Source organism: Psammomys obesus, unplaced genomic scaffold (genome assembly GCF_907164565.1).
Source record: "Psammomys obesus unplaced genomic scaffold, mPsaObe1.curated_primary_1811, whole genome shotgun sequence".
NCBI lineage: Eukaryota > Metazoa > Chordata > Mammalia > Rodentia > Muridae > Psammomys > Psammomys obesus.
Window position 1 is genome coordinate 3,574,838 of NW_026586383.1, and position 24,130 is coordinate 3,598,967.

Below are 24,130 nucleotides of genomic sequence, written 5' to 3' on the forward strand. Positions count from 1 at the left end.
TACACAGCCAAATCTATCCTCAACAAAACTGGGCTGGAGAGATGGCTTGGCCCTTAAGAGGGTTTGCTGCTTTTGCAGAGAACCGAGGTTTCGTTCCCAGTTCCCACATCAGGTGGCTCACAACTGCCATTAACTCCAGATCTGACTTCCTCTTCTGGCGTCTACAAGAAGGCACATGTATGCACGTGGTGCGCGCGCACACACACACTCAGGCGCACACATGTACAAATAAAATAAAAATAAAACTTATCAATAACAGCCCTCAGCCATCCCAAACCAAACTCGAGTTTTGTGGCTCCAGGCTTGGCAGGCAGAGGTAGGACCAGCTAACGGGTAAGTTCGAAGACAGCCTGATTTATGTAAATCCCTGTTCAAAAAAAAAAAAAAAAAAAAAAAAAAAGGAAAAGAAAATGTAACAAAATCAAGCCCCAGCAAAAAACAAAAATCAAACTGGATTCGCCTCGGCCAGAGGTAGGGGATGTGCGGTCAGGGAACTTCCCGGAGTGAGGGTGGGAGGTGAAAGCGAGTTAACAGACGTGTGGATCCGTTCGCAAAACCTCGGTATCAACTAGAAACAGAGAGTCCTCCACAGCGGCTGTGGAGGCGGCTGCAGGGAGGGACAGCGGGGCTCGACCGAGGAAGAACACGAACCACGTATTCCGGTTTTCAAAGATGGCAGGGGCGGGGCAGGGCGAGGACAGGTACCAGGAAAGTTTTCTTTCCGTGTTGACGGTGGCGGCGGAGCGAATCGCTGGAGAATCCGGGATTCCCACAGGGCCTTCCGGGGACGCCCACACGAGGTGGCCGAGACGACCCCGATCGCCCGGCGCCGCCGCCCCCAGCAGCGCCGCAGGCCGCGGCCCCCGCGGGGCCCGGACGCGCCGGAGGCCGGACGGGCGCGTCGCTCTGACGTCACGCGCGCGCTGACGTCGCCGGCAGCCGCAGCCTCTGAAGCGGGGCAGGGACCCGGGGGCGCCGAGTTTGACTAGTTTAGGGGACCCGTCCCCCCAGCTGCCGGCCGCGGCGCCTCAGGGAGCGGCGCCTCGGGGCGGCGAGCGCGTCTCGGAGGCCGCACCGCCGCGGCCGGGGCGGAGCTGCGGGCAGAGTGGACGGCGGAGGAGCGGCGGGCGGCCGAGGGGCGGCGGGCGCGGCCATGGAGCCCCGCGGCGCCGAGTACTTCTGCGCCCAAGTGCTGCAGAAGGACGTGAGCGGCCGGCTGCAGGCGGGCGAGGAGCTGCTGCTCCACCTCGGCGCGCCCGGTGCCATCCCGGACCTGGAGGACGACCCCAGCCGCCTGGCCAAGACGGTGGACGCGCTCACCGGCTGGGTGGGCTCGAGCAACTACCGGGTGAGCGGCGGGGCGGGCGGGCGCGCTCCTCGCCGCGCGGCTCTTTAACCCTGGCGCGCTGCCGCTGGGGTTCGGGGACGCGCTGGCCTCGCCCCCGGGCCTGGGGCACGGCTGGTCGGCCACAGGCAGCGGTTCCGTGACACGTTGCGGAGCTGCTTGGCGCTTTGCAAAGTGATAGCTTGCAGTCAAAGGCTGGAAGACTTCGTAACGTTTGTACACGCCTGGGTAACGCCTGCGCTGAGACAGGGCGTTTGGGTACTTCGGGAAGTTGGACAAGTTCGTCTCTTCCGAGTGATTTCTGTTTTAGTTACTCTCGTTTCTTTTCTCTTGTCCTCTTCCTCTCCCTCTGCTCTTTATTTTCTCTCCGGTCTCATTCTTTCTCTCCCCCACTTTTTCTCTCCTCCGTCTTTCCCTCCCCTCTCTCCCTCTCTCTCTCTTTTCCTCTTCCCCTCCCTCTTTCTCTTCTCCCCGTCCCCCCGTAGTTTTCACAAGAAGCTTGTGATCTCTCGAAAGCATCTTTAGCGCTTATTCAGGCCCTTTGCACGAAAGGACGGTCCATCTCGGGGCATTATTTGCCTTTCCCCTTCGAAAGCCGTTGGCTGATTTATCTTCTTTTTCTGCAGTTGGGGGACGAACTCAGATTTGAAACACCGCGTGCTCTCTGGCTTACATTGTGAAGCAAACAGAAAGGAGTGGGGAGGAGTGGGTGTTGAGCCAGGAGCAGGCAGGATGTTATGTCGCTGGGATGGAGATAAGTAAATATTCGGTAATTAGCGGCTTCCATGGTTGCTAGCAGTTACTTTTCTTTTTAGTCTTCTGGTGGCAGTATTGCTTTAAAATGCAGGCAGGAACTTCCCCTGGATGGAGCAATTCTTAGCGATGTATTCAGCAAATAGCCTCTACTTTGGAAACTTATTGATAACAACAAGAAAAACTGTACAATTATGCAGATTTAATAGTGAGACGTGTGTGATTGTGGGAAGGTTAGACTTCTACTAAGATTTAAAATAAAGTTTATTACCAGCGTGCATTTTCAAGCGTACATAGTGGGTTTGTTTCATTGTGACATTTTCATACGTATGTCACGTACCTTGATCAACTCACCACTCATTACCCTTGTTCTCCCCCTCTTGCTATTTCCATAAAGTACCTCTACCTTCACTTTATTTATTTTTTTTTAAATAAATGAATCAGTAATCTTAGGGTTAAAGGAGCATGGATGAGGGGTTCTATTCAGGAATATGGGCATCTTACTAGAGGCTGTATCACTGAAAAAAAAATGGCTTTCCCAAAGATAATGTTTGAGGCCAAATTGGAATATATGAGACACTGTTTCCAATAAATAAATAAAAAGTTGGAATAAGTTAGTATTTACTAAACTATGGTTAAGAATTGGGGGGGTATTAATTTGTTTTGCGGAAATTAGCTAGATACTACTATGTAAGTAAATCACACGCATTCAGCATAGCTGTTTTATGCTATAATCCGGCATTGAAACCAGTGAAAACTGCTGTGCTTCATTCTCCAGACTGACAGTAGATTTGCCTTCAAGCCATTACAACCTTTAGATGTTTGTCGTTGTGATACCACAGTAGTCCAGGTTTTCTGTGAAGTCTGAGTTTCCAGTTAACAGGTTAGAATCCCTGTGGGAAGTGCCTGAGGTTCACAGATTCTTCCCGTGTTCCTCACAAGATACTATAGCCTGAGACCACTTGAGCGGTTGGAAGTGCCACCGGCTCTTACAGCTCCGTCTAAACACGCTCTGGTAGTACTGCTCATCCTTTTTTTTTTTTTTTTTTCTCTTATATGAGTGGATTGCTTGTCTTCCTTACTTAGGCCAGTTCCTTGTCTTTGGCGTTAGATGCCATGCCTTCTCTCCTCATGGCATTGGTCACTCAATTTTCTGTCCTTCAGAAATTACTAGTTCTCATTACCTAATATTTTAGCACAAAAACTTTTCGAATGTTTTTCTAATGTTTTAAAGGGCATTGTATTATAATGAGCCTGCGATTTGGGCTATTTATTTATTTATTGACACAAGATCTCACTTCTCACTATGTAGCCCTGGCTAGCCTGGAACTCATTATATAGACCAGGCTATTTTTAGATTCACAGAGATCTGCCTGTATCGTCCCCACCCACAAGGGCTGAGATTAAAGGTATGTGCCACCACTCCTTGTCTTTTATCTTACTGTTTATGTGTGTGAGTGTTTTGAATACGTTTGTCTGTGTATTATGTGTGTGGCTGTTGCCCACAGGGCCAGAAGAAGGCATTTGAATCCCTTGGAACTGGAGTTCTAGATGGTTGTGAGCTGCCATGTAGATGTTGGGAAGAGAACCTGGGTCCTCTGGAAGTGTAGCCAGTGCTCTTAATTGCCAAGCTGTCTCTTCTGTCTTCATAGCTAGAGTGTAATGAGTATGGTATTAAGAAAAAGTTGGAGGCAGGTAGATCTACAGATGTATAGGGTTCAGTTTTGTTTTTTGAGACAGGTTTTCATGTGGCTTAGGCTGGCCTCAAACTCACTGTACATCTGGGGCTTTGTGGTAGAAGGTTTTTATGAAGGACAGTCCTCTAGTTGGAAAGTATAAGAATAGTAGAAGAATCCCTTAGTTTGGTAGCAGTGACAATGCTGTGGAGTAGAAATTTTGGTTGTTGATGTTGACGCTTTGTGTGTGTGACAGGATGTGGTGGCTTGAATGGGAATGGCTTCCTTAGGTGCACATATTTGAATACTTCATTTGCTGGACTATTTAGGAAGAATTAGAAAGTGTGGCTTTGTGGGAGGAGATGTGTTATTGAGGGTGGGCTTTGAAGTTTCGAAAGCCCATGGCAGGTTGAGTCCCCCTCTGTCCCAACGTTTGGATCCGAATGTAAGCTCTCCGCTACTATTTAGTCCATTGCTAGTATCCTCCCACCTGTGATGCTCATGGACTAATCCCCTGAAACTATAAGCAAGGTCTCAATGCTTTCTTCTGTAAGTTGCCTTGATTGTGGTATCTCTTCATAAAAATAGAAGAGTAACTAAGGCGCTCTCTATATAGCCCTGGCTGGTGAGAAACTTGCTATGTAGACCACAGCCATAGGCCTGCCTCTGCTTCCTTGAGTGCTAGGATTACAGGCATGTGCCATGCTCCCAGCTAAGTACCACATTCTTAAAATCTACCAGTTTTAGTACATTTTACTGAGCGTGTTGGAGTAGGGTGGCAGTGTCAGAACAACTTGTAGGACTCAGCTTCCACCACATGGGCTCTTGGGGATTGAACTCAGGTGTCAAGCTTTGTGGCAATGCCTCTACTTGCTGCACTGTTTGCTCCTTCCAAGTATGCTGGTTTTGGCTAACAGAAAAGGAGGCAAGGTTTACCTCTCATCATGGCATATTGGTTTATCTCTTCTTATCTACCTATTGGGCAGGAGAAGAGCCAGATTGTTTTTAGCTTCTTTACTGAAACATTGTGTCTTTATGTTATTGGTCTGTGCATATGCTTGAGAATTTGTGTAGGTGAGTGATTTTGGTGGAGTCCGAGTTTAGTCTTTCTCTCAGGGCATTAGGGTGTAGTTCAGGATGCTTTCAATGCTCCAGCTTCAAGCTCCTGTGTGCTGTGCTATATTACAGTCTAGCTTCAGCATCCTCCTTTATTGCTCCTTGTACAATTCTGAAATAACGTATTTGGTATCAAGCACATCATCTTTAAAAATCCTTGTAATATCCTAGCTATACTATAAAGGAAATTTAGGGAAAATTTATGATGAGAGGAAATGTGCAGTTTCTCCATAATATCAATTAGGGATTGGTTCTATCTAAATACTAAAATCTACAGATGCTTGGGCTCCTTACATAAAACAGTGTAAGGAAATTACTGTGTACTTGAAATGACTTCTTATATCTAATACAGTGTGAATGTTCATTTGTATTGTATTGTTCAAAGAATAATGACGAAGGAAGAAAGGCTGTAGATGTTCAGCACAGACTTTGGTTTTCCCCCAAATGTTTTCCAGCTGATGTCAGTTGAGTCTGAGAATGCAGAAGCTGTGGCTGGGGAAGGCTGATGGAGTCTAGATGTGCTATCTGACTAACTGGGAAGATAGCAGTAGTCACATGGCTGCGACAGAACACACAAGCTGGGATGCTTCCATACCAATTCAGGCCATTACAGAGGTGCTTGTTGGTGACTTCGAAAGTGACGCAGTTGTTGGAGACTGCATTTCTTCAGTATACCTGGACACAGAAGAAGGTGACTAATGGGGTGCTGAAATGGCTCACTGGGTAAACAACTTCCCTGGAAGTACGAAGTACGAAGACCTTGGTTTGAGTCCCTATGTTTCACATAAAGACCAATGACGGAAAACATGCATCTGTAATCCTAGTCACTTGTCGGAGGTGGAAGGTGGAGATGGGTGAGGATGGCTGGCTGGCCCTGAAGCACACTTCGGCAAAACAAGAAGAGAGCCTGTTTCAGACAAGACCAACACCTGCGATTGTTAGCTGTCTGCACACACGCGTGTTGTATCGGCCTGCCCCATCCCAGTCACCGTTGACTAGCTCATGGGAGATTCTTTTCATTAAGACCCCCTTCGTAAAACTTTTTAAAGAGAGAGGTAGTTTCTAGCAGCATCATTATTTTTGGCTGGTCTTGGATTTGTAACCTTTTAACTCCACTTTAGAAATACTGGGATTATAGGTGTGTCTACCATCACACTTGGTTTCATTAAGTTTCTCTGTCTGTCTGTGTGTGTCTCTCATTTAATTTTGTTTTTGAGACCTAGTCTTTCTAAGTAGCCATGGCTGTCCTGGAACTTGCTACATAGACTAGGCTGGCCTGGAACTCACTTACCTCCTAGTCCTAGGATTAAGGGCGTTCACCACTATGCCCAGCTTAATTAAGCTTTTAATTCTTCTATCTTCTCTCTCTCTACGTTTTTTAGATTTCTTTATTTTACTTCCTGTGTAGGAGTATTTTGCCTGCATGGCTGTCCGCACCGTGTACATGTTGAGTGTTCTTGGAGGTCAGAAGACGGTATTAGATCTGGAGCTGCAGTTAAAAATAGCTATGAGCCACCGTGTGGGTGTTGGGATCTGAACCTGGGGCCTCTGCAGGAACAAGTGCTCCTAACCACGGAGCCATCTCTCGAGCCCCATTCTTTTTAATTCTTAATTCTCATCTCCCTCTTTGTTCTTGCTTTATGGTCCTCATTTGTTAACTGGCCTAATTTAAATTCCTGGACTCTGGTGACCCCTAATTTTGTCTGGTACTTGAAAAAGTGTATTTTCTGAGTTCATTCACTCACTTATTTTACGTCTTTTTTCTGTCTTCTCAGACCTTACTAGTGTCTCTTCTTCTGCTGACACTGTAGATCACTGAGCCTTATTCATTTAACCTGGGTATGTATGCTCATTTGCGTGGCCACTTATTCTATAATATTCTTTCACTAGTTTTCTTAGAGTTTATATTTTTTCTTAGATTCTTCAAGTTAATTTTTTTTAAAGCTTTTTTCTAGATAGGGTTTCTCTATGTAGCCTTGTCTGTCCTGGAACTCACTATGTAGATCAAGGCTGGCCTCGAACTCACAGAGATCATCTGCCAGCCTCTGTTTTCCTGAGTGCTGGGATTACAGGGGTGTGCACCTGTCTTCAAGTTAATTTTGTAAAAAAAGAAGTCCAGTAAACTTGTTTCCAAGAAGGAGCATTGTGTGCTTTTGTTCTTTATGAACAACACGTTTTCTTCCTGTCCACCTTAGTGGAAGAACATCTATGGTTATGAATTAAGCTTACATGCTATGCTACCTGTGGGTCAGAAACTCTTACCTGGTTTACCAGTGTCACAAATTAAGTTCTCAGTTGTGAGTCTTAAATTGGGTGTGGACATTACTATTTTATACAGTTCCTTAGCTCTGTAGTTGACTGACATTTCTGTAAAAAAACTTTTTTTTTTACATTTATTTAGTGTGTGTGTGTCTGTGTGTGTGTGTGTGTGTGTGTGTGTGTGTGCGCGCGCATGCGCACGCGCACAAACTGGTGGGTTGTGTCTGGAGGTCAGAGGAAAACTTTGAGGAATTGGCTTTCTCTTTCTACCAATTTGGTACCAGGTTATTGAACTCAGGTCCTCATGGTTGGCTCTAAGTACCTTTACTCATCTAGCCATCCTACCAGCCATTGAATGATATTTCTGATCTAAATTGTTTAAAAGATTATACATTCTATTGAACTGAAACTAGAGCTAAGGTGACAGTGGCCTGTTCATTTGTTAACATCAGATTATTCAAATATGTCCCATTATATGGGATGCAGAGGTGAGGAGAGGAGAGACAGATTGATAAGGAGAACAGGGAGATAATCCTGGGTACCGGCACCTCTCAGGATAATAGCATTCATTCAGTTTTTAATTAATGAATTAAAAAAATGGAACAGGATCTTGCTATGCAAGCTGACTAGATTTTATAGTCTTCCTGCCTCAGCCTGCTGCATCCTGGGATTGTAGGCTTGCGCTTCCAGACCTGGCATCTTAAACTTAATTAATTAGTTGTGTATGTGTACCTCTGAGTACACCATGCTTGTGGAGGTCAGAGGTCAACCTGTGGGCATTGGTTCTCTACTTCAGACTTGTGTTTCAGGGACTGAATTCAGATTGTAGGTTCAGGACTGAATCCTCTGTAATTGCCTTCTTGAGCCATCTCCCCAGCCCTGGGCCTGACTGGCTACATTTTGGTTTTATGTTTAAAAACAAAACTCTTGAAATTTGGCGTTAATTCAAGAATCTAGAAACACTTGTATTTTGTTTGTTTGTTGCAGTTTGGTTTTGTGTTTACAGTAAGGTAAATTGGAGCAGTCTGCCAGTGTGTTTATGCTCCTAAGTGGGTCCAAATTTAGGTTTGTTTTATTTTCAAAGGGCAAGGTGTAGCTCAGTGGTAGCTTCCCTGTACAGCAAAAAAGGAAATAAACAAAACGGACCACTTTTGTGAACTTAGCACTGTTAAAAGAACTTCATTTATTATTATTATTATTTTAAAGGGCACCAGATCTCATTATAGGTGGTTATGAGCCACCATGTGGTTGCTGGGAATTGTACTTAGGACCTTTGGATGAACAGCCAGTGCTCTTAACCTCTGAGCCATCACCCCAGCCCCAGAACTTCATGTTTTAATGAGAATAATTTTTTAAAAATGTTATTATTTACCATGTATAAGTGCTCTGGCTACACATACGCTTGCTCACCAGAAGTGGGCAGCATACATCACTATAGATGGCTGTGAGCTGCCAGGTGGTTCCTGGGAATTGAACTCAGGACCTCTGGAAGAGCAGCCAGTGCCCTTAAGCTCTGAGCCATTTCTCCAGTTCCTGAAAGTAATTTTTATTTATGTCTTTGATCTGGTTTCTGGTTAATATTTGTAAGTGATGTCATGTTTAAATTGAAGCTTACTCTCTTTTTATGTTAACGTCTAATTATAGCAACATGTATTTAAAGACTAATATCTTTGTTGAGTGCCTTTGTTACCCAAAGTTACTAGATATGTTACTAGATATCAGTTAGCTTTTTTGTTTTTTGGCTATTTTGTAGTCTGTCTGCTATTTCATGAAACTATATATTCATTCTCTTATTAATAGCTATGTTTCCTTTTAAAGAAATCAAAAGGAAATGTATTTTTTATGTTTATGGGTGTTTTGCCTACATACATGTCTGTGACCACATGCATGCTTGGGGCCAAAGGCCAGAATTGGGCATTGGATCTCCTGGTACTAGAGTTACAGACAGTTGTGAGCTGCCATGTGGCCCAGAATGGCCTTGGACCTGGGTCCTCTTTTTGAGCAGTCAGTGCTTTTTTAGCTGACTGAGCCATCCCTCCAGTCCCACTATGCTTTCTTGATTGCTGTAGCTTCATACTTGAAGTCAGGTAATTTGACTTAGCCTTTTCTTTTTTCTCTTTTCCTTTTTTTTTTTTAAAGGTTTATTTATTTATACAGTGTTCTGCGTTCATGTGTGCTTGCACACCAGAAGAGGGTACCATATCTTACTGTAGATGGCTGTGAGCCAGCTTTTGGTTGCTGGGAATTGAACTCAGGACCTTTGGAAGAACAGCCTGTGCTCTTAACCTCTGAGCCATCTCTCCAGCCCAAGCTTTTTCTTTATTCAATATTGATATGGATGTTCTTTTCATTTATTTATTTGTTTATTTCAAGACCAGTTTAAGTCTGTGAACAAATCCTGCGGGGAGTTTTGGGATTGTATTCTTCCAACCCTGAACTTATTTAGCTCCTCTTGCATTATTTTATTAGCATTTTTTAATTCCTGCGTGTAGACTTTATGTAATGGTTCTAAGACTTTTTCTGAGTGTATTAGTTACTTGTTCTGTGACAGAATACCTGACAGGAACAGTTTCATCCAAACTGTGTTATGTTTCACCCTTCGGTTTTTGAATGCTAATGTGTAGAAGAAATGTGGTTTATTTTTGCAGCAGGGTCTCATTCTGATGCCCAGGTTGACCTTGAATTTGTGGTTTTCATTCTTTAGGTTTTTGGGTACTAGATCAGCAGTGATTCTCACAGTCTCCCCCAACCCCTTTTGTTTTGTTTTGAGACAGGGTCTAAAGGTTTTTTTCTGGATGTCCTGGAACTTGCTGTGAAGACCAATAGAGACCCAACTGCCTCTCCCTGTGCTGGGACAGAGGAGTATACTTCGTGTCCAGATTTTTATAGCAGTAATTTTTATAGCAGCCTTTAATCTCAGGCTTTTACTGAAACTAATTGGTTTTAGTATTTATTTAGAGTATCTATCAGTTTTAGTGATTAATAACCTACTTATTTTTGAGACATGATTTCATATAGCCCAGACTGGCTATGAACTTTCTTTGTAGCCAAGGATGATCTTGAAATCTTTTTTCTTTCTTCCTTTTTCTCCCCACACCCCTCCTTTTTATTTTTTATTTTTTGGACAGAGGTGTTGGCTTTCGTTTGTTTGTTTGGTGAGATTTTTTTGTGGTTCTGAATTTTTTTTTTTTTTATCATCTTGCATTGTACCTGCTGGGCGCTGGGGTTATGAGTGTGTCCTGTGCCTGCTTTATGCAGTGCTAGGGAATCTCACACAAGGACTTGTGCGTGCTAGTCAGCTGTCACTGAGTTGTCAGGTGAGCCTCAGCCCCCTCTTTTGTTTGCCTTAATATTTATTTATTTTAAAGTTTTTTTGTTTCACTATGATGATGGTGGTGGTGGTGGTGTGTGGTGGTTAGTTTTTTGTTTGTTTGTTTTTGTCAACTTGACATAAGCTAGAGTCATCTGAGAAGAAACCTCAATTGGGAAATGCTTCCATGAGATTGCCCTCCAGGCAAGTCTGTGAGGCATTTTCTTGACTAATGATTGATGTGAGAAGGTCCAGCCCACTTTGGCCAGTGCCACTTCTGGGCAGGTGGTCCTGTGTTATAAAAAGCAAGTTGAGTGACCTGTGTAAGCATTGGCCCTCCGCCGCCTCTGCCTTTAGCTAGTCTGTCTGTCTGTCTGTCTTTCGTGGCAAGGTCTCTGTATAGTAATATGTGATGATTGCCGTATATTAAGAATTATACACTGATAAAATATGCATCAGTAATTTGTATTAAATCTCTTTCTGTTTGTAGGTATCATTATTAGGATTGGAGATTTTAAGTGCCTTTGTGGATAGATTGTCAACAAGATTTAAATCTTACGTAGCCATGGGTAAGTTCACTTTAAGAATCATTGTAAAGCTTGATAGAATAACTTTTACTTCTAGTTTTTGTTAAACAGAATTAGTTTCTGTAAATTTAGAAAAAGATGTAGTTTGGGGACTGCAGAGAGGATTCAGTGGTTAAAAGCACTTGTTCTTCAGAAGACCTGAGTTAGATTCTCAGCACTACACCAGGTGGTTCACAGACACCTAGCGCTCTAGCTTTGGGAGACTTGCGCCCTCTTGTGGCCTTTGCGGGTACTTGCACAAACACAGTACATACTCATACACAGACACATTAAAATAAATTTTTAAAAACTAATTTTATGAGAGATGTGGTACTTCTAGCATTTTAGTTTGCTCAAGCAGACTTTAATCCTGCAGAAGCAACAAGACAACACAACTGTCTGGGTGCTGTTGAGCATTTACGCCATGTGCTCATCTCTCAGCGAACCTAACTTCTTGTAAAATGACAACATTTGTAATATAACATACATTTTGTGGGGTTGTTTGTTTGTTTGTTTTAAGGCAGTATTACTCTATGGCCTTGGCAGGCCTGGAACTGAGTATATAAACCAAGCTGGCCTCAAACTCATACAGATCCTACTGCCTTTGCCTTTCAAGTGTTGGGAGTAATGATGTGTGCCACCATGCAGGTACATTGCTCTTTTGTTTTGTTTTTATGCTATCTGTAGAGAAGTCTGCTCAGACCTATCTTTTACGAGTTACAGCAAAATGAAAGAAATAAAAAGCCCGCGTTTTTTTTCTTGTTCGGTGCTGAGTCTGAACACTTAAGCTCACAACGTTAACCACGCGCTGCATTCCCGTCCCACGTGTTTTTTTCATTAGGTTGAACAAATTCACTGTGTCCCGGTATGAGCGGCAGTTACGACGTGGGCTGCGTAGTTATCGTGCTGCTGTAAGCTGCTGCTCGGAGTGACATAGTGGGCTCTGACTAAACACATGGACATTTTAGAATGCTTTATGAATGGGTTCAGTACTATCTTATAGCAATATACAGAAATACAACCGTGAATGTTAATGGCTTTCTTTTGTAATTTAAGTTAATGCCTCATACTGTCAATATCATTATACTTTCAAATATCTGTGGTCAACTTTTTCACATTTGGTATGCCACCAAATTGTGTCAATTTTTTTTGTCTTTTCCAGTCATTTCTATAATAGGTTTCTTGTTATTCACTTTTAATCACTAATTGGTAGTTGCCATCCTTAGTATTAATAGTGTCTAAAGATAAACTTTTTTCTTGGTTTTTCGAGACAGGATTTCTCTGTGTAGCCTTGGCTGTCCTAGACTTGCTTTGTAGATCAGGCTGGCCTCGAACTCACAGAACTACGTGTGACTTTGCCTCCCCGAGTGCTGGGATTACAGATGTGCGCCGCTACACCTGGCATTGCAGATAAAAATTGTAATGTCAGTCTTCTGCTTAAAATTAATAGTAGATGTTTAAAAAACATGCTTTGAAAACATGTTTTGCATATTATGTGAATGTATAAGTGGGAATTTTAAAAATAAAGTTCCATTATTTGAGGCTTTGAGAAATTGGCTGATAAGGTGTACCTGATCCTTAGTGGTTCTAGTAGTATGGCTGCTTCCTTTTTTCTAGGTTCATGGAGCTTTGCTTGCCACCTTCCCCTCCCCCTCCCCCAATCCCTCTCTTTTAGTTCTTGTTTTTAAATAAAAGGTCTCTGTGTGTGTGTGTAGCTCTGACTGGCTTAGAACTCACTGTGTATCTCAGCCTGGCCTTGAACTCTCTATATAGTCAAGAATGACTTTGACCTTTAAACTTATGATCCTTGTGGACAAAAGGCATGCATCTCTGTCCGCAGGGCCGCAGTCATGCTAAGCATGCCTCTTCTCAACTGAGCCTTGAGTCATGGACGTTCTGATTCATAATTCCTTCAATCTTTTTAGTTCTTTGTAACTGAGAATGTTGAATACAATATGGCAGTGTTGAAATATTGCACTGAAATTGGCACATTGTTGGCATTTCTTGTCTCTCTGTGGTGGTGGGAATTGTGTTTGTGATCCCTGCCAGGGTTGTAGCTCCATAGCACTCGTGTTGCAGAAAGCGTTTACGCTGAAGCTTTACTCTGGGTGTTATGTGTCTTGCTGAGTTTTCAGAGACAGGTACACTGACAGCTCGTATTGAAGCATGATGGCTTGGAGCTGTCACGGCCTTTGACTAGTGTCCTTGGTGTTCCAGTTCTTGCACATGCCTGTTTCTTCTCCATCTCAGTTAGCTTCTTCTGCAGACTCTTCAGCGAGGATTCTCCAGGCTAGCTTAGCAGAAGCCTGCTCACTTTCTTGGACATAGCCTAACTTGGGAGTGCTGTACTCCTCTTTCCTTTTGAAATCTTTCCTCTTCTCTGTAGTTCTCCTCTTCATAGTCAGTATCTCGGAGCTTTTCAGACTGGTTCATCATACTCTGGACTTTTCTTTACAATGTTTTTTTTTTTTTTTTTTTTTTTTTTGCTGTTATAGTTAACTGCTTAAAGTTCATTGTTGTTAACTGCTTTATAAATTATATTAAGCTGCTTTCATTGGCCCGTGCTTTTCATTTGTGTTCCCACTCTGTAGGCACAGCCTCACTGGAATGTACCGTTTTATTCTTCTAATCTGTTATTTCTGCAGACTTCCTGTTAGTCAACATTGTGTTCACTTTGAAGAGCCTTTGTGAAACTTGAACTTGTTATTTTGTTTGAGCTTATGGGGTATGATGGGAAAAGTTATCATAATTGTTTTTTTTTTCCTGCCATTTATTGGATGTGTCCTTTAAAAGTATTGATTATGTCTGTGAAAGTATCATCACATATTTCTGACTTAGACGGAAGACCCAATGTCTGCATGCTCTTCAAGAACTGGGCTACTACAAATTTGCTTTTTGTTTGTTTAATCTTATCACAAGCCTTAACCAGACTACTTAACTCTGTAGAGAACCAATACTGTGGCTCAGTGGGTACAAGTGCTTGTCAGCAAGCCTGGTAACCTGAGTTCAAGCATGTGGGAAAGAGACAGTTTTGTAAATTGTCCTCTGACCTCCATGCACATACCATTCTCATATTCACCTTTCCGTACACAAGCAGAATAAATAAATATAAAACAATTTATAAAGTTTCTCTATAAAAGGAGAGGGCTGAATTAAATTATGGCCTAATGAAGGGTTTTTTAAATCTCCCTCGTTCTTCCCAGGTCATTCCCAACTCCTTGACCTTTCTTTTTCGCTCTTTGGAAAATAAACAAACATAAGACACCCCCCCCCCAATAAAAAGCTCAAACAAAGCAATATGAGACAAAAATACCATTGAGTTTGTTTTGCATCGGCCATTTACTGTAAGTGTGCTTAATAGTCCCAGTGAGATTTCATTGGAGAAAAAAATGTTTTGTTTTGTTTTTTTTCCTTTGCAAGCAGGTGTCAGTTGCAGATCGCTTCTGTCTACTTTTTTTTCAGAGCACTGGGATCTTTTCTTTCTTGAACCTGTGTAGGCTTACGCGTGCTGCAACATCTCTGTGAATTCATATGTGCATCAGTCCTTTGTACATTAAAAGTAAAAAAGTTTTCTAGAAAAATTAAGAATCCTGTTCAATTTTATTTCTAGTTCTAAAATTTGCACATAGCTCATCATTATAGCATTAGATACAGTTCTAAAGAGAGTGTGGACTCTGTGTCATGTTTACGTAAGTGATCTCTTCACACTGATTACTGCCTCTGGCTTTAGAGTAACTGAGTTTAATAAAGAATTTTGTCATTTGTTTATTTATTTATTTAGGTTTTTCAAGACAGGGTTTCTCTGCATAGTCTTGGCTGTCCTGGACTCACTTTGCAGAACAGGCTGGCCTCGAACTCATAGTGATCTGCTGGCTTCTTTGTGCCTTAAGTGCTGAGATTAAAGGCATGAGCTGTCATGCCCAGCCATTAAAATGTTTTTAGCAGATAGTCTAATCTCTAAACAGTGCTGTAGAAGGAGTGGCAGAGTCTGTAGGACACTTGGAACTGACTTATGTCTTGTAGAGTAATTTTACATTTTATAATACCAGTAAAGTGAAAACTACTAACACCTGTATCTCATCTTCCAGTGCAGTCTGTGGTAAACTGACACATTTGTTTAAATTCTCTGAGCTTACACAGTGGAAGTCTCTTTCCTGGGTGTCTAGTAAACACACACACAGGGTTCATTGTGGTTATTGGTGATTCACAGATCATAATGTGAATAGATCTTCAGTGGATAGTGCTGACAGGTCTAAATGCTTATTTTTTTTTTCCCTGTGTACTTTATCCTCTCTCTAGTCATGAGGGTAAACAAGGAAACTTTGAGGTTTAGGGAAATTTGGTATCTCCTACAATTAATAACTAGGTACAACTAAAGAAAATGTTGTTGTTTGTCTTCAAGAGAATAATTATAAAAAAGGAATTTAAAGACCAGTGAGGTGACTGACTCAGGTAAAGTCTTGCCACACCAGCCTGTTTACATGAGTTTGATTCCCAGAACCCATGGGGAGAGAACTGACTTCATGAAGTTCTCTGGCCTTCCCACTTGTCTGTGTTGGCATGAGTGCTCACATGTACACACATACACATACAATTAAAGTTTCAGTACAAAAGTAATTTTTTTGTTTAATATAATACAAAGCTTGTGTATGCCAGTTATTGAAGATTTTAAAATGTTTATATTCTATAAGATTACTTTTGTTTTACTTTGTTGTTAGGCAGGATTTTGCTCTGTAGCCTAGAGCTCCTGTGTTGCCCGGATGGGCCTTGATTCTCATGGCTGTCTTTGTGCCTTAGCCTCCTGAGTGTAGGACTATAGACACGAGCCAGCTGCTCGTTAATTTTGAGACAGAGCCTTACTATATAGATCCCAGCCTTGTCTTAAACTCACTCTGTAGCCTGGGCTGCCTTGAACTTCGGATCCTCCTGCCTCTACCTCCCCAATTCCAAATACTGAGATTACAGCTGTATGGCACCAAATTTTAGGTGTGGCCTAAAATTCTTTTTAGTATTGAAATGAGCCTCTACGTAGTCCAACCTTTGAGTTTTCTTTTGAAGTTAAATTTTACCTTTGAGGAACAGAGTACCTTTTCCCGTTACTGTTGTATGGATGCCAACACACGCAATCCCAACTATCTAAATTACAAGTAAACATTGTGTATTTACTCAAATTCTGGCTTTACCACCTAGTAGTATAATAGGCTAATAGTGTTGATGGAAGGATTAAACGAGATAATTTATTTTTTACTATTATGTTGTGTGATTTAGAAGAAACACATTCTAGTAATAGCCAGTCTTATAGCTATTGAATGATTCTTGTTAATAATATAACAAAATGAGAGCGATTTCCATGACTCATTGCACTGCCTGGCTAGCACTGTACTATTGAGCCATATTCCTAGTAATAAAGAGTGTGCATATTGGTTTATTATTACTGTCTTCTTGTATATGTATATGGGTGACTTTGAATGCCTGATACCCATGGAGACTAGAAGAGGGCATTGGATCTCTTGGAGCTGGAAATCTGGAATGGTTTTGAGCTGTTATGTGAGTGCTGGGGATCGAACCCAGGTCCTGGAAGAGCAACTAGGGCTCTTAAACTACTGAGCTCCAGCCCCATGTTATGATTTTAATTGTGAGGGCTGCTTTTTGTTTCATTGTGACAGGTTCCCTCTATATAATCCAGGCTGGCCTGGAATGCTCAGTCCTGCTGCCTGAGCCTCCCCAGGGCTGGGATTAAAGCATGTACTTCCACACCTGGCTTGAAGGCATTTTTCCCCCCTTGATTACACCTTCTGTAAGTAAACTAGATAAATGTTTCCCTTTTTAAATTTAATTTCTTCTACTACCTCTTTAAAAACTAGGTTTAGGCCTGTGTTTTTGTTTCTGTTTGTCAGATGTGGAATATGCCCTACAGGAAGCATGTATAGCATGCAATTTAAAGTATAATTATAAAACTGACCTTTGACTATGCCTGGGTCCAGAAACTTAAGCCTGCCAGGTCCTTGGACTATCTCTGTCTTTCTGAGGATACGTTTTCACTCTACCAGAGGTCTCCCTGTCATAACTTTGAGGAAAGCATTTACTTGCTTATCTGTGGATCTTGACCACATACATACTTCCAAATAGAATAATACTGGGTTTGCTTAGTTTTGAACACTGTTGTAAGTGGATATGATTGTACATATTACATTGAAATTTGTTTGTTATTTTCATTTCAACCCATGACTAAGGAACTTAAAGTAATTTCTTCTCATAATTATTTATGGAAACAGTTACTGTTTCATAGTTTTGTAAAGTATGGTTTGTAATGGAGTTAAATTATAAATACTTATTCTTCCCCCATTAGTTATCACAGCTTTAATAGACAGAATGGGAGATGCCAAAGACAAGGTTCGAGACGAAGCTCAGAATCTGACACTGAAGCTGATGGATGAGGTGGCACCACCTATGGTAGGCTTATATTTTAATTAAAACTTCTAATTAGATAAATGTTAACTACAGCAACCAATAAATAAACCTTCAAGAAGCATGAATTCAAAAGTGGGGTTTTAAATAGTTGTTGCTAATGTTTTAAAGAAGTTCAAATATAAGATGTTGCCAAAGTCCATGTTTGATGGGTCCAGGGGAAAAATCTGTGAAGGTATATAAGTCTGTGATAAAGGGAACTGTGAACCTTGGCCTTTCAGACTGAAAGTCTGATGCCTACTGATTGAGCTATCCAGGTTCTTTCTAGTCTTTGCAGCCAGAGCTGCTTTCTCTGGCTAATGCCTTCTGCTGATTTGCAGCAGGCTGTTAAGAAAAGTGGCTTAAGCCTGCTTAATTCCTGGCTCTTTTTCTCAGAGCCTACTAGGGTCTCTGAGCCTGTTAACTCCTTGTGACATGGTGAGAAAGAAAGCAAGGCACCATTCTGGGGGAATCCAGTTCCTGGCCTGCTGCTTCAGTGCTTCCATTGTATCAGGTCATACATACATATAGACAAACATGCAAACATTACACACATTTTAAGGATGAGACAAGGGAACTTCCACAGTCACCATATGTGCACAGACGTGTAGACATATAGATATAAATACATATATGCATATTTACATACATATAGACAGTATCTACAACAGCCCGATGGACATGTATTTAGATAGAGCAAGATCTGATGAGCAGGCTCTAGCACACAGCATGCACCACACACAAACGTCATTCTTTGTTTTCAGTCCTTATATATCATCTAATACAAAGTCTATACGTTAGAAGAAAAATGGCCATTAAAGAAATTATCACAAAACCAGATAAAGTATAGTTACATCAGGATTACTGATTACTTGTTCCTGTCTAAGCATTATCTATTTATGTCTCCATTCCACATTTCATTTTAAATTAAGAACAACAGTAGTGCGTGACATAGTTTAAGGTCAGCAGTATCCAAGGGGTTACAACATGGTTATTGTTTACATGTCTTCCCATTAAGACTGTATCTAATTAATCTTTCAGCTATCTATAAGTTCACTGAAAGCTTAAGGCAGTAATTTATATTTGTCCTAATGCACCCCGAGACTTGATTGAGACCTAGAGGAACGTTTACTTAGGTCGTAAATCTGCCTCAAGCTCATCTTCTCTCTAATGCAGTTTATGTGTCAGTGTCAAGTGAGGAATCACAAGAGTTCCTTGCAGTTTTTGCTGTTCAGCAGGAGGGTTTAAACTTATTTGAGGCAAACCAGGAGTCCTGTACAATTTTTCTCAGGAATTATAAAATCATCAATTCATCTAAATGGCGTTATTACGTGAAGTACATCTTCAGTTTGATCTGTAGGAAATCTGCCCAGCAGTGAAGCAAGCACACCAGAGCATAGGCAGTGAGGATTTTTGTCATGTCAGATATGTGAGAAGTACAGTAAGGACAAGCGTGGGAAGGCAGCAAGAAGCAGTCCTGGGACATAGTCGCTGGGGTCTTGCCTCTTTAGGGCACATCTGTCGTTGCCATGCAAAAAAGGACTGTCTCCAGGAAGCTCACTTGCATGCCTCAGCCATTCGTGCATAGCTGGCTTCTGGCATCATGCAGTGCCAATATGTAAGTTTTTTTTCGTTTACCTTTTCTTTTTTCAGTTACTTACGTTTTAAAAAAACATGTAGGCTTCAGTGACTTGACAGTTGTAGTTGTGCTTCACCATTTTCTGTTTGTTTGTTTTTTTTACCTGCAAATTATAAATTAACAAAAATATTATTTTGAAAGCTACTGAATGTTATATTAATTTCTGCAACTCTTTCAGAAACAAGAAATTCTTTTATGTTAATAGGTGGTTATTGATTATGTAACATATGTCTTGCTACTTGTGTTTTATGAATATAATAGAAATAATTAGCCCTTAGGGATGCATTGATTGCAGTGGATGCATGACTGTCAGAAGGGAACTGTAGTTTGATCTCTAGAAGCCCTTTTCTAATTTTTTTAAGTCAGGCATGGTGACATTGTCTTAATGCCAGTAACAGGGAGGCAGAGACAGGCAGACCGCTGGGGTTTGTTGGCCAGCCAGTCTAGCTTAGCCTGCTTTGGCATGTTCCAGGCTAGTAAGAGACTTGTGACCAAAAAAAAAAAAAAAAGGTAGATGGCTCTTGTGTAACAACACACAAGATTGTCCTCTCTGCCTTCTACATGTACATATACATATGTACTTGCACACATTCACCCCCACACGTGAACATACATGTATATATGCACACACACTAAAAATATATTCATCTGATTTATGTTACAATAAAATGTCTGAGGCTTTGTGCCTATAACAAGATAAGATGTATTTACCTCATCTTTTGGAGGTCATAGTTTTGTGGGCGCAGCTCTAGCTGTGACATGGGCTCCACCTAAGTGCATCATCTTAGGAAGGCAGCACACAGTGGCAGGAATGTTTTTGTGTTTGTGGGAAGCCAAGATAATAACCTGTTTTGTTTTGTTTTGCTTTTTGCTAACTCACCATGTCCTGTTTCTTAAAGGCACTTCCATTAGAAATGTTTATATGTATGCATATTTATGTCTACCACATGTGTGAAGGTACTTGTAAAAATCAGAATTGGAGTTATAGAGGCAGTTATGAGCCATTGTGTGCGTACTGGGAACTGAACTCACGTTCTTTGCAAGAAGAACAGTTGCTCTTAACTACTGAACCAGACCCCAGGTCTTTCTATTTTGACACTGAGGGCCAGGCCTCGGGCACATAATAAGCCCTTGTGTGGAAAACCACATCCAAACCATAGCATGGAAATACTTTGAAGGAGAGTAAAAGTAAGCTGACATGTACACCACAGTTGCAAAGGTAGCTTAATGCACAATGGTATCTTGCTGTGCCTAAACTATAATGTTACATATGTTTAATAAGTCAAGGGTACTGAGTTTAAAGGGAAACTGATTCGAAGGGATTTAATACTTTATAACAATACCCTGTAAAAATTTTTGTAGATAATCTGTACTGATTTACACTTAAATTGTTTCTTAGGTAACATTTGTATATATTTACCTTTAGACTTAGATGTAGTCATTTTTGTGAAATGAGTTTCAGAGTTGATTTGCCCGAGACAGGTTCTTCAAATTAGGTGTGTGTGCGTGCATGTGTGTGTGTGTGTGTGTGTGTGTGTGTGTGTGTTTGTTTGTGTGTGTGTGTATGGTGGTTGTGGCAACAGAACCCAGGTGTGTGTGTGTGTGTGTGTGTATGTGTTTGTGTGTGTGTATGGTGGTTGTGGCAACAGAACCCAGGGCCTTATAGATCTCAATGGCAGATGTTCTGTCACTGAGCTATATACCCAGCCTTAGTTAACATTAAAATTCACAAGCCTGATTACTGGAGTTCAGAGTTTGAGCCCCAGAATTCACGGTGGAAGGAGAAACCTGACTCCTGAATGTTGTTCTCTGGCTTCCACTCACACACCTCCAGTCATGCATACATATAATCACATAAGCGGGCAAGCACACACACAAATAGTAAACACATTTTAAAAAGATTTTTAAAATCAACTTTCAGATTATCTTTTGGAATATTTCACACACATGCAGGTGGGGCTGGAGGATGAGAATGTTTGTGGCTTCAGTTGGCTTTCTAAATGTGGAAGGACAGTTTAGTAAATGTTTAGAAAGATACAGGTGAAGTCCTTGCTACACTATTCCTAAACAGTTGTTTGCAATATGGGTGTGGGCTTTTTCCTTTCCCCACACAGTAGGTAGTCATAAGATGACCTGTCTCAAATGTTTCTGTGTTTGTGTCCAGAATTAAAAAGAGAAAAGCTTTAATTATGAAATGTTAATTATGAAATGTTTGTAGTTGTTCCATGTGATAATATGTCATAGAGAGTTTTGCTTCTACTGAGAGCTTCCTGGACTACTATGCTTATAATTGCAGCATTGTCAGCATAGAAGAAGCCTATGTTCTTGGAAATGCTTAGATGCTTACACATGGGGCATGGTTTTCCTCATAATTACTGAAATTTAAAGTAAATAGTATGTAAATAAAAACTCAAAATTGTGGTTCAGATATTAAATGGGCAGGAGCCCACAAAAAACAAACAAGCAAAACCTTGTAAATAGGAGTTGAACATCCCTGATCTGAAAATCTTTAAAATTTTTGTTTACTGACATAACATTGTTACTATGAGTGGAAAATTCCACAAAGGTTCATGTGCGAATTTAGCTGCACTAAAAATATTATGTAAATAATGCTCAGGTTACATATTTAAAGTACGTATGAAGTATAAATGAGTCTCAAGTTTAGCTTAGTGTCCTAGCAACAAGATTTCTTACTGTTACCATGTAAATATTCCAAAAAATTACAGAATGTTCAACATGTGGAGTCTAATAGCTGACGGCTTGATTGTCAGGTTACATTTGTCATGTGCGTTACCTGACTTTTTAGTCACGTGTGTCTACTTGTTTTCCCAATAGTACATCTGGGAGCAGCTGGTCCCTGGCTTCAAGCACAAGAACTTCCGATCTCGAGAAGGCATTTGTCTGTGTCTTATTGAAACCTTAAATATGTAAGTCCTTTGTCTTAGTCATTTCTCAGGTGAAGGAAGACTGGAAAATATTTTTAGGTAGTTATTAATTGATCTCCCAAACAAAAATGTAATCTTTAATGCTACTTTTGTATATGTAAGATGCCTTTCATGTTAATTTTAAGACATCTCTCTCTTTTTTTCTTTAGCCATCCAGAATTGGTGGGTAGAGACCTGATACTGCTAATAACTTTAGCTCTTTTTATATTAGGATCTGCTTCAGAGCTTTTGAACTTATTGAAAACATTTCCCTACATCCCTTTTACCAGTTGACCCTAGGCTGGATAGAGCAAAACCAAACACTTCTTAGGACTCGGCCAGGACCCTGTAGAGCACACCTAGTCACGGCGTACAGAGTCCTGATAGCACAGGCACCACAGGGCTGTGATGCAGGCAGAAGAAATATAAGTGGAGGGAGGCTTTTGTTCTTATTCCAGAGTAATTTCCCAGACCATGTGCAGTATGATAGGTAATGCATAAGTCCTTTCGCCATTTCCTGTGGTATGATTTCCTCTTCTTTCACAGCTTTAGGTCCTTCTGCTGGCAAGTGCTGGTCAGGGCCTTTAGTCAGCACAGTCTGTGAAGTTGAGCTCTCCTGACTTCAGAATACTAGTAAAAAACATCTTCTAAGTTACTTATTTCATGTCAGTATATATTGAGACTCAGTGTCATTTAAAAGAATACTGTTTCAAAAGGACATCTGCAGCTCAGATTTTCTTAAGTGATTGATAAGCTGTGAGGGTTTTCAGACTGCTTTTGAGTATTTTGCCCTGTTGAATCATGTGCTGACCTTCATTTTCAGCATCTGTCCTCATTAGTATTATGTCATCTTCACACAAGCTATACTGAAAGGAGGGAATCTCAGTTGAGAAAATACCTCCACAAGATCTAGCTGTAAGACATTTTCTTAGTTAGTGATTGATAGGTGAGGGCCTGCTCAGTGTGGGTGATTCCATCCCTGGCTGGTGGTCCTGGGTCCTATAAGAAAGCAGACTGAGCAAGCCATCAGCAAGCCAGTAAGCAGCACCCTCCATGGCCTCTGCATCGGCTCCTGCCTTCAGGCTCCAGCCATGCTTGAGTTTCTGTCTTGATTTTCTCCAGTGATGGACATGTAAGCCACCTTTCCTCTCCAACTTGCTTTTGGTCATGGTATATTTCATTGTACAATAGTAACCCTAACTAGTCCTGCATTGGTTACAGTTTCTCTGGTTGGTACTTTTTCTTGCTTAGCATCACTTTGCTTGTTACTTGTCTTTCTTTAACAATCTATATCTATACTTTGCATCAAAGTCGTCAGGCTAGAGATACAAACAAAGGCTGCGCAGGAAGAAAGGCTGGGCAGTGGGTGCTGCACTCCTTTAATCCCAGCATAAGGCAGAGGCAGGTGGAGCTCTCTGATTTGAGGCCAGCATGGTCAACAGAGCGAGTTCTAGACAACTAGGACTATACAGAGAAACCCTGTCTCAAACAAAACACGAAACAAAAGAACAGAAAAGAAAGCACCAGGATATTTTGTTCACCTTTTAAATGAAACCATTTTCTGTTTTTTTCCCCCTTTAAATTATGTTTAGCTTTGGAACTCAACCACTGGTCATCAGCAAGTTGGTGCCGTATTTGTGTATCTTATTTGGAGATTCTAACAGTCAGGTAAAAAATTATTTATCTTCAAGAATTGACTGTTTTTCTTTGAGGGTGGGAGGGGGCTGCCCTTTTTGTGCATTTACTTTTATAAGCTGTAACAATAAAGTCAGAGAAGGCGGGTAGTAAAATATTGCCTTTTTTTTTTTTTAATTAAATGAGGGTATGGCTGTTTTGCTCAGAGTCCATTGGGCTCATGTGATCTTCCTGCTCCCAACTCTCAAGTAACTAGGATTATTGGCCTCTTCGCCGTTTTTTCTTTCTCTTCCCCCCTGCTTCTACTAGAGTTTGTTTGTTTATTTTCAAACAAGCATGAGTTTATTCTCAGTGCTTGGGCTGATATTAAAGATAGAAGGAACTTAATGGTTAGTTCTTGAATTTGACAGATTAAGAGAGTCCTGAGTTCCCTTTTGTAGTCTAGTATGTGAACTGTGGG

The 24,130-nt window shown here is 41.3% G+C and overlaps 1 protein-coding gene across 4 annotated transcripts in view; it reads left to right on the top strand.

The window, feature by feature from the left end:
- Positions 1-938: 938 nt before the first annotated feature.
- Positions 939-24,130, top strand: part of Clasp2 (cytoplasmic linker associated protein 2) — a 177,086-nt gene continuing 153,894 nt past the window's right edge. For all 4 annotated transcript variants that reach the window (XM_055601779.1, XM_055601780.1, XM_055601781.1 and 1 more), the window contains exons 1-5: positions 939-1,348; positions 10,950-11,028; positions 17,375-17,478; positions 21,947-22,038; positions 23,628-23,703. In XM_055601779.1, coding sequence (XP_055457754.1) covers positions 1,154-1,348; positions 10,950-11,028; positions 17,375-17,478; positions 21,947-22,038; positions 23,628-23,703 — 546 coding nt within the window. In that variant the 5' untranslated portion in view covers positions 939-1,153. The remainder of the gene's footprint in view (positions 1,349-10,949; positions 11,029-17,374; positions 17,479-21,946; positions 22,039-23,627; positions 23,704-24,130) is intronic.